The following is a 10,648-nucleotide window of genomic DNA, read 5'->3' as shown; positions in this document are numbered from 1 at the left end:
CTGCAGATGTAAAGACCCATTAACTAGGTCATTATTAATAATTTCTACAGCACTATAAATGTTTTATTCAAAAGGATCACTGGCCACTTTTGAATTAGTCATCCCTAGGACAAGTGCTCACAGAATTGGCTAAAGTCGAGTGAAGTCACCATTGGCTGGGTGTAGGACAGCAGGGAGAGTAGAATGGCCTCCTGCCATTTGCAATGTTATTCATTCCAGGATCCAAGAGACTGAGGGAGAGAAGGACTTAAGGTAGGAACATGGGAGCATATAAGAGAACAAGACCTTCCTGGTTTGATCTCTTTTGCCTAGTGCCCACCCAGACATTAAGAATAACATTTGTCAAGAAACAGAGAGAGAGAGAGAAAGAGAGTTTTCACTGTTATGCAAAGTATTAGTAACATGCCTTGCAGACCATTTCAGAAAAAAACTGTGGAGAAAAACAAGAGTGTTCTAGAAGGAAAACATGCTCAAGATATACTTCTAATTCACTAAAAAGAAGTCTAGTTCTTCAAACATTTCAAAATGTTTTAAAACCCTCTCACTTTAAAATTTAATTTTACTACCACTTATTACATACAACCGTGTACTGTGTAGTGTGCTGGGTGATTTTGCATACAGTATCTAACTTAATGCTCACAATTATCGCAAAGTTAGTTACCCTCCAAAGGCATTACCCATTTTTTAGATAAGTGAATTGGGAAGCAAGTGGTTAGATGAACATGGTCCCACAAACAAAAGAAGCCTGAGCCATCATTCCTTACAATGTGGAAAAATTCCTGAGGTTCTGAGACCTATAATGATCCCCACTTCATGTATTCCACTGACATTTATGTAGTATAAGGAAACCAGTGAAACATAGCCTATTCAAATCACTCGTATTTATTATAGGATTACTTAACAAAGTTGTATCCAATATAAAATCACGCAATCTTGTAATCTATCCAGAATAAACTTCTCATTGGCATGCATCCCCCACCTATGTATACTTTTTTGGAGGTTGATATGGTTCGGCTGTGTCCCCACCCAAAATCTCACCTTGAATTGTAATAATCCCCACACATCAAGGGCTGGACTAGGTGGAGATAATTGAATCATGGAGGCAGTTTCCTCCATACTGTTCTTGTGATAGTGAGTGAGTTCTCACTAGCTCATGAGATTTGATGATTTTATAAGGCTTTTATAAGGGACTTCCCCCTTTGTTCGGCTCTCGTTCTCTCTCCTGCTGCCATGTGAGAAAGGACATGTTTGCTTACCCTTCCACCATGATTGTAAATTTCCTGAGGCCTCCCCAGCCGTGTGAAACTGTGAGTCAATTAAACCTTTTTTCTTTATGTATTACCCAGCCTCAGGTATGCCTTTATTAACAGCGTGAGAACAGACTAATACAAAGGAGTAAAAGCCACAGTACCTCAGTCTCCAGATGGGCACCTGTTGTGGTCTATGGAGGCATTCTGTCTTCACTGTGCTTTGGATCTTGCACAAGACTCTTATCAGAGTGAGGTTCAAAATTTCTAACCAGAGACTTGGACTTCTAGCATCAAGAAAGCAGAGGGACGGAATAAACTTCTGTCCTCATAGCAAGTGTCATCAAGATATGGAAACTCAAGGTGCTTACAATGTGGTGAGAAACTCTCTTTTGGAGATTGTTTCCCCCAGAGATGTTGTTACATGAGCTTTGGAGAAGACAAACATCCAAACCATATCACCATCCTTGCTAAGATGGTGATCCTTGCTAAGATGGTGATATGGTTTGATGTTTGTTCCCTCCAAATCTCATGTTTAAATGTAATCCACAATGTTGGAGGTGGGGCCTGGTGGGAGGTGTTTGGGTCATGGGGGTGGATTATTCATGAATGGCTTGGTGCCCTCCCCTAGGTAATGAGTGAGTTCTGGCTCTGTTTGTTTGTGTGAGAGCTGGTTGTTTTAAAAAGCCTGGCACCTCCTCCCCTCTCCTCTCTCTTGCTCCCTCTCTGGCTGTATGACATGCTTGCCCTCCTTTCACTTTCCACCTGAGTACCAGCTTCTCGAGGCCTCGCCAGAAGCCAAGCATATGCCAGTGCCATGCTTCCTATACAGCCTGCAGAACCAGGAGCCAAAAAAACCTCTTTTCTTTATGAATTATCCAGTCTCCGATATTTCTTTATAGCAATGCAAAATGGACTAACACAGAAAATTGGTACCAAGGAGTCTGGCATTGCTATAAAAAATACCTGAAAATGTGGAAGTGGCTTTGCAACTGGGTAACAGGCAGAGGTTGGTAGAATTTGGAGGGCTCAGATGAAGACGGGAAGATGAGAGAAAATTTAGAACTTCTTGGATACTGGTTAAATAGTTCTGACCAAAATGCAGATAGAAATATGGACAGCGAAGGCCAGACTGACAAGGTCTCAGAAGGAAATTAGGAATTTAGTGGGAACTGGAGCAAAGGTTACATCTGTGTTACATCCCAGCAAAGAAGTTGGCTGCACTGTGTCCATGTCCTAGGGATTCATGGAAGAGTAAACTCAAAAATGATGACCTAGGGTGTACGTGGCAGAAGACATCGCTAAGCAGCAAAGCATTCAAGATATGGCATGGCTGCATATCTACCAACCTGCAATCAGAGATGGAAGCAAAATAATGACTTAAAGTTGGAACTTATAACTAAAAGGAAAGTAGAACGTAGAAATTTGGAATATTTGCAGCCTGGCCATGTCTTAAAGAAGAAACAAGCATTTTCAGGAAAGGAATCCAAGCAGGCTGGGAAGCAACCCTTGCTAGAGTGAATTGCATGACTAAAAGTGAATCAAATGCTAATAGTCAAGACAACAGGCAAAAAGTCTTGAAGGCATTTCAGGAACCTTTGAGGCAGCCCTTCCCATCACAGGCCCAGAGGCCTAGGAGGAAAAAAGAATGGTTTCAGAGGCCTGGCCCAGGGTACTGCTGCCTTGTGCCACCTCAGGATGCTGCTGCCTGCACCTTGGCTCCTCCAGCTCCAGTTGCAGCTCAGAAGGCTCCAGATACAGCTTGGGCTGTTGCTCCAGAAGGCATAAGCTGTAAGCCTTAGTGGCTTCTGTGTGGTATTAAGCTTACAGATACACAGAGCAAAAGAGTGAAGGAAGCTTGGGAGATTCTACCTGGATTTTAAAGGATTTACTAGAAAGCCTGGGTGGTCAGGTAGAAGCCTGCTGCAGGAGTACCAGAGCCCCACAGAGAAACTCTACTAGGGCAGTGCTGAGAGGAGATATGGGGTTGGAGCTCCCACACAGAGTCCTTACTGGAGCACTGCCTAGTGGAGCTGTGGGAATGGTGCCAGCACCCTCCAGACCCCAGAGTGATAGAGCCAACAGCAGCTTGCACCTTGAGCCTGAAAAAGCCAGAGGCACTCAACTTCAGCCCATGAAAGCATCCATGGGGGCTACACCCTGCAAAACCACAGGGGTGGAGCTGCCCAAGGCCTTGAGAGCCCACCCCTTGCACCAGTGTGCCTTGGATACAGGACATGGAGTCAAGGATTATTTTGGAGCTTTAAGGTTTAAAGTCTGCCCTACTGAGTTTTAAACTTGTGTAGGGTCTGCTGCCCTCTTCTTTTGGCCTATTTCTCCCTCTGAGAATGGAAATTTTTACCAAATGCCTGTACCACCACTGTAGCTTGGAAGTAAATAATTTTTTTTTTTTAATGTTACAGGCTCATAGATGGGAGGAATGTGGCCTGAGTCTCAGATGAGACTTTGGGCTTTGGACTTTGAGTTAATATTGGGATGAGTTAAAATTTGGGGAGACTGTTGAGAAGGGATTATTGTATTTTGCAATGTGAGAAGAACATGAGATTCTGGGGGCCAGTGGGTGTATTAGTCAGGGCTCTCTAATAGGGTATATGTGTATATGAAGGGGAGTTTACTAGGAGAATTGGCACACGCGATCACTAAGTGAAGTCCCACAATAGGCCATCTACAAGCTGAGGAGCAAGAAAGCCAGTTTGAGTCCCAAAACCTCAAAAGTAGGGAAGCCGACAGTGCAGTCTTCAGTCTGTGGCCGACGGCCCAAGAGGCCCTGGAAAACCACTTGTGTAAATCCAAGAGTTCAAAAGCTGAAGATCTTGGAGCCCAACATTCGACGGCAGGAAGCATCCAGCACAAGAGAAAGATGAAAGCCGGAATATTCAGCCAGTCTAGTCCTTCCATGTTCCTCTGCCTGTTTTTATCCTAGCCATGCTGGCAGCTGATTAGATGGTGCCCACCCAGATTGAAGGTGGGTCTGCCTCTCCCAGTCCACTGACTCAAATGTTAATCTCCTTTGGCAACACTCTCACAGACACACCCAGGAACAATACTTTGCACCCTTCAATCCAATCAAGTTGACACTCAATATTAACCATCACAGTGGGCAAGAGAAAGGATTTGGGAATGTTGGCTTGGCTGGGTCTGATTGGAGGGCTTTAAATTTGACCATATACAGAAAGGTATGTTAAGGAGGATTTTAACCCCAGATCTTTAGGGCCAACATACCCCTCACTTCTGAAAGTGTTCTGGCATTCATGTTCCAGTCCTGTCCTGGTCTTCTTGGCTCCAAAGGGAGGATTTGTTGGTTTTGGGTATTGTTAGAGGTCAAAGCTTTTTGTATTGTGCAGGCCTAGGCAATAGGACTTGCAGTTTTGGGCTCTGTTATACTTAAAAGACAACTCAACATTTTGTTATCGACAGAGTAGGTCCGGTTTGGGCTGGTCCTGCAGTTATAGTCAGAACCTTATCTAAGTATACACAGCTAGAAAACGGCAGCCCAGTTATTTCAAAGCTCCAAGATGCCCTGGGATCTTTTATCATCACCTCGCTTTTCTGAGCCACTAGTGTCACCCAACGCATTTCCTTTCAACATGATTTCATTTTGTCGCCAACTATCATGTGCCATGCCCTGACTCCTCTCACCTCTGATCAGTTTCTTTACTTGCCTCATCCTGCCCTGGTAATGCCTTGCAAGGGCTCTGCTGTAGGCAAAGTCTACCACTTGCCCCAAGCTGGTTCATGAAACCTACCTGCCTTTCCTCCCTGCATCCACTGCCCTGCAATGGTTCTTTATTCTTCTATAGGTAGATGTCTTACTTCCCATACTCTGTGAGGTCAGAGATGGAGGATTAAATGTCTTCTTTCTCTCCCACAAGGAGGCAGTACAAGCTGCATAGTAAAACTTAAGCCCTTCCTACACGAAATTAACTATCTTTAGACTAAAAGACAAACAGTAGCAGCGCCCTCGTTCTGTTTAATCTTGGCTAAAACAGAATGAGTTTGCGTAGCTGGGGACTCTCCACAATGGAGCTGGGTCACAGGTACTCAAGTGGCCAGGCCCAACTACCTGGTACATGATTAATAAACTAGGGCAAAGACTTGCGCTGCTTAAAATATATATGTATTTAATATAGATAAATAGAGAGAGATATAGATATATATCATTTAGCTTGGGGTATCAAGGAAGCCTACAAGTTGGGGTTAGACTAAAATTCTTTTTATGTTAACAGTTGACAACCTTTTAGAGGTGCGAAGATGCCCTTTCTCTTAGTGGGAAAGGGAGAAAAACAATTCATCAAATGGAAAGGGGTCCCAAAGACCTCATTGCCCACAAACTCTCACCGTGGCACCATTCTGCCCCCTTTTCTCTGGGTAGACATTAGTGGAGAATCAAGACAGTGCTGTGATAGGGTTGGGAAAGTACTGATAGGAATGTTGCAATCCTGTTGTTTAATTTGGAGAGAGTTGTTGTATCTCCTATGTACTCTAGCCTTTTGTTTATTTCTTTTTCTGTAAGATGAGTAGAGGGAACTAAAATCAGTGTTTCTCAATCTTTGATGAGCACAGGAATCCCCTGAGTTATTGCTAAAAATGCATATTTTGACACAGAAAGCATGCAGTGGGCAGAGATTCTGCCTGCTAACCAGCCCCCAGGTGAGGACCACCTGCTGCTGCTGCTGGTCCAGGGTTGGCCATTTGCATTTATAGAGGACAGATGCGTGTTTAAAGTCCTGCAAGTGCTTGTTTTCTTTTAATGCAGATAGGCCCCAGGAGATAGAAATCAGTCAATGATCTTCCAACTCCCGATGAGCTCAGTTTTGATGGGTTGGAGCTGACTGAGTTAAGGAGGGAGTTCTGCCCTGGAAGCCCCATGCATGGGGAGTGAAGCTGTGTGCCTAAGGCCAGGTGGGAGCAATGGGGGTGCTGGGCCTCTCAGGTGTTCTGGGTGTTTCTGGAATGGAAAGGCCAGGAAGTGAGAGGCAGATAGAAGCAGAAGTAGTCTAAAATTGTGTCGAGAGCCCTAGATGCTACTTGAAACCTCTTTGGAATAAAGTAAAATAGAAACAAATAAACATTGGTATTTTGTTTTATTGTGTTTTGCATTTTGGTACTTTACTTGACTGACCTACGTAAGAATTTGGTAAAAAGATATTCACCCAAAATCACAGCTGACAGAGCTAAAAAATAACCCTGGGCCAAGTCTGTGGCTTACCCTAAATGCCCACTTCTGCTCTCTTCTTCATGCTTAGGGGATGTCCAGATCACAGAGATCTGAAAAACAAGCTTCATTCCCAACTCCCCCACACTTTCATTCTCTAAGGTGAAAAATGTTTAAGAAAAAACTCAGAAATTGTGACATTAAGTAGAGTACAGGCATTTTAATTATATGCAAACAAAGAAAAACTCATGACTACATCAAAAGAATTATATTAATAACACAAAATCAAAGCATATTTCCAGTTAAATATAGAAAAACTTGTGGGCCCATCAGGACCACAAAAGCTTCATCCTCCTCAGATTTCTTGATATATCACACTTGACTAGAGGAATTTGCACAGGAAGAGGAAATTCAAAGTTGAAATAGAAGTAGAGAAAATAACCTACACACTTTTTTTTTCTGGGTCTTTTGATGACTTGAAGCTTGAATAATATCCAGCAAGGATACAGATTAAGGGAAAACTATTCCATTAAAAATATTTCCATAAACTACCTTCCCCTATTAAATATACACATACTTCTTTAAAATTTGGGGAGAAGTAAATTGATCATTTAGAAGGCAAGTTATTCAACTGAAATCATTTTTGAGATTTTTCTAAATGACAAATTAGAGACATCATCCAAACATCTATGGGTCCAAAAACTCTTCTTCCCGCAACAGCTTTACCTCCAAAAGGCATCAAATATTAAAAGTTACAAAAATACTAGAATACTCTTTGATAATACAGACCTTTTATTAATAATTCAATTGGCCAGAGAGACAAATGAGTAGAAAACATCATGTCTAAAGGGAAGACCTACGACCCACCTATTTTATATATGGGAAATCAAAGAGCTGGGAAGAATTACTACTTAGAAATAACTACACATACGTGATCTGTTACATGCATCCCCCCGTAAGAGGAGATTCTCTAGGTTGAAAAAATAATTTCCTGGTCTCAATTTACCCATTTGAGCTCAACATTTCCCCGCTCTAGCTCGTGGGCAGACCAGGCCAGCAGGAAACAAGATTTGAGTTGAAAATCCTCTTTTATCTGCCACCTCCAACCCCTAAGCCCTTGCTCTTCTGTAAGGTAACAGATTCTTAAAACGTCAGTCCAAAATCACAGACGTGCATTTTTTGGCCACTTTTGCTCTTTTCTTTATTTTTGGTGTTTTCTTTCTATTTGCAGTTTTAACTAATTTATTACTCGCAGAAGAAGTCAATATCCTGGAAAAAAACAAAAACAAAAAAGATTGAACGAAATAGCCTAGGCTAAAAAAACAGATGTAGATTCTGTATTTAAAATCATATCTAATCAGAGAAGTTTGGATTTAAAGTAAGTAAAGGTTGACCCCCCAAAAATATGAAATATTTACCACTTTAAGTCAAAAACTACTTACAATGAAGGTCCTCAAATGAACCTTTAATTTGCAGTTATCTGACAGATTTCAGCTTAATGCTAAGAAGTGATGACAAGTGAGTCCCATTTGTGTAGGATGAGCAGTGTTTGAAGCACAGCAATTAGCTCCAGAAGAATCACTTCAAAACAAGCACCTTGCAAAGTAGCTCAGAAAGCATCTTTTATTTCTGTCCTGAGTTTACAGGACCCCAGGGCATTAGGAAGAGTATAACTTTATTTCCTACATAAATAGAATCTATTTACCACAAAAATAATACATTCAAAGATTGTTCTAGAATATTTCGATTTGATCAAAAACATGATAATTTTTTTTCAGCCTATCTTTAGTGAAAACCATCTGTAAGAGTCAGTTAGTGCTGACTTCGGTTTCTTTATTTGTTACGTAGACTGCTTTGCAAGATAACTTGCATCTAAAACAAAAGAGGTACTGTATTGTATACGTGAAATTTGCTAAGAGGGCAGATCTTAATGTTTTCACACACACACACACACACACAAAGGTAACTATGTGAGGTGATGTATGTGTTAACTAGCTTGAATGTGATGATCATTTCACAATGTATATCAAAACATAATGTATGCATTAAATGTATGCAATTTTTATTTGTCAATTATAACCCAATAAAGCTGAAAAAATATAGAAAAAAGATGAGACAAAAAATAGTAAACTGAAATAAAACAAAAGAGGGTGGTATAGAGAAAGTTTACTCATCTTTCAACGTTGACGGTAGTTATAAATGGTCCCCCAAACCTCATTATCTCAGAAAAGTCGCCACTGAAAGTTGGAGGCTTTGTTCTATACAACTTGTAAGTTGCAGGATGCATTTTTAACACCAGCCTACATTGCCCCAAGATCTGAGTCCTTGTCTAGTCACTTTTGAGATGCTTACCGTGGTGGGAACTTCCTTGGTAGCTTCCTGGTACACACGCTGTTCCTTGACCAAGTTCCTGGGGAAATAACCCACGACTCCCATCTCGTCCTGGCCATCACCATAAACCTAAGTGCCCAGAAGAATAGCAATCAGGAAAAAGCTGATGCTGAGTGTCTTCTGAGAAACTCGCAGGCATCCTCTTTGCTGATGGTGAGAATCGTAGCTGCCAATACCTCCCTTTCACTCCGGGGTCCAGGGGGCTCTGTGGCAAATCCGAAGTTTACTTGCAGCACTAAGTTAACCCGCAGGAATCGTGCATCTACTGTTTAGTGGCCCAGTCTTATTTCACTACTTTAGCATGACTTTATTTTACTCGGTCTTGTGAGTTGCCTGAAATCTTTTTTGAACCCATAAATAAATATATAAAGACAGTACTTTTTTAAAAGTACTGTAGACACTTATTTTACATGATGCAAATTTCTCAGTTTTCAACAATTCAAATGGCTTTAAATTTAATCCTTCATTAATTTAGAACTTACCTTTAGGGTTGCAGATGAGGACAGAAAATCATCCCTGCTTCATCCCTCCCCAGGGACCGCCCCTGTATATTTTAACTGAAGAACGCTGATTCTTTCGAATTAATTAGGGTGCAAAGTTTCCTAAAAGAATATTGATACTTAGACTCACTGCCAACACACATGCCTTCTACTTGGCAAATCTTCTCAGACGTTTTTGGATAAGATTCAAATTCTTTGGGATGTTTAAGCCCCCATGTATTTGACTTTTTTTTTGCCAAAATATCACATTAACCTACATTTGGTTTTGTTACGAAATTGATCTTTCTTTCTTTAAAATGCAATAGCAAATATACCTGAATTTTTGCATTTCCATCTACAATCACTACATGGTTCTTAACAACTAGTATTAAGCATTAAAATAGGTTGAAGGTAGGTAATCAAGGAAAAGTTAAGAGCAATATGCGTCAAAAGGTGTTTAAATTATCTCATCTTACACTGCCAGCCCAAAATTCTCCAGCTCCATTTTCTTTTACCAGCTTTGAGTACACATAGATCTGCTGCCCTTTTTTAACGTTAATGAATCTACAGTCCGGGGCATTATAATCTTCTTGAGCACTAGCCAGAGAAATAGTATCTGGAAGAAAAAAAATGTAAACGATTACATTTTAGGCTCCTGAATTTTATAACAGTAAAAGGCAACGTATATTAGAAAAACTAGAAAATCAGAGTGACTGATAATTCCCAGTTCATAGCTGGTGTCTATCCAAGAGAAAGAAGACAGCCAAGATATTAAAGCTGCAACAAAACTCAGCCAAGTGAATTCTCCGTAGTAAGACACCAAACACGCAGACCAGAAGAAACAAAGCTGATAACATACACATTGGAGGAGATTCACTTCAAAGTACAATTCGATTTTATGCTATTAGTGGATATATTTTCAATTATGTAATAGAAAGATAATGAAAAGCATAAAAAAGTCCTTACAGACACACTCATCGTCTGCACAGAGCTTCTTGGAAGCTAGACGGTCCATAAATATTCCATGCACAGCACATACAGCCACAAGACTCGGGAGGAAAAGTAACAATATTCTTGCCATCTTCCTTTTTTCTGTTTTAACTTGAACTCTGACTGGAAGCGGGGACTGACTTCAGTGGTTCCTGCCTTTTATGTGAAAGCCAGAGCTCTGGGTAAATACCCTGGCCAATTAGAAGGGTCTACCACCCCTCCGTTTTCATAACAGGCTACTCGGCTTCAGGGCCTATTTAGCGTCTGATTTTCCATACAGAGTCAAACTCTGTGTCTTTCTACACACAGATAATATCCAAAATGGTCCACTGTTGTTAAAGCCGCTTTAGCAGTGGTCTATTGTA

The 10,648-nt window shown here is 41.1% G+C and overlaps 1 protein-coding gene across 1 annotated transcript; it reads right to left on the bottom strand.

Moving 5' to 3' along the window:
- Positions 1-6,618: 6,618 nt before the first annotated feature.
- On the bottom strand, positions 6,619-10,418 carry OTOR (otoraplin). The gene is made up of 4 exons (XM_004061832.4): positions 10,260-10,418; positions 9,770-9,909; positions 8,776-8,883; positions 6,619-7,692 (listed from the first exon to the last, which is right to left on the bottom strand). Exons 1-4 carry the CDS (start codon positions 10,372-10,374, stop codon positions 7,669-7,671), a joined length of 387 nt encoding a protein of 128 aa, XP_004061880.1. The 5' UTR covers positions 10,375-10,418; the 3' UTR covers positions 6,619-7,668.
- Between the last annotated feature and the right edge of the window lie 230 nt (positions 10,419-10,648).

The sequence above is a fragment of the Gorilla gorilla genome, chromosome 21 (genome assembly GCF_029281585.2).
Source record: "Gorilla gorilla gorilla isolate KB3781 chromosome 21, NHGRI_mGorGor1-v2.1_pri, whole genome shotgun sequence".
NCBI lineage: Eukaryota > Metazoa > Chordata > Mammalia > Primates > Hominidae > Gorilla > Gorilla gorilla.
The sequence above is the reverse complement of the archived record's forward strand: the minus strand, read 5'-3'. Positions and strand labels throughout refer to the sequence as shown.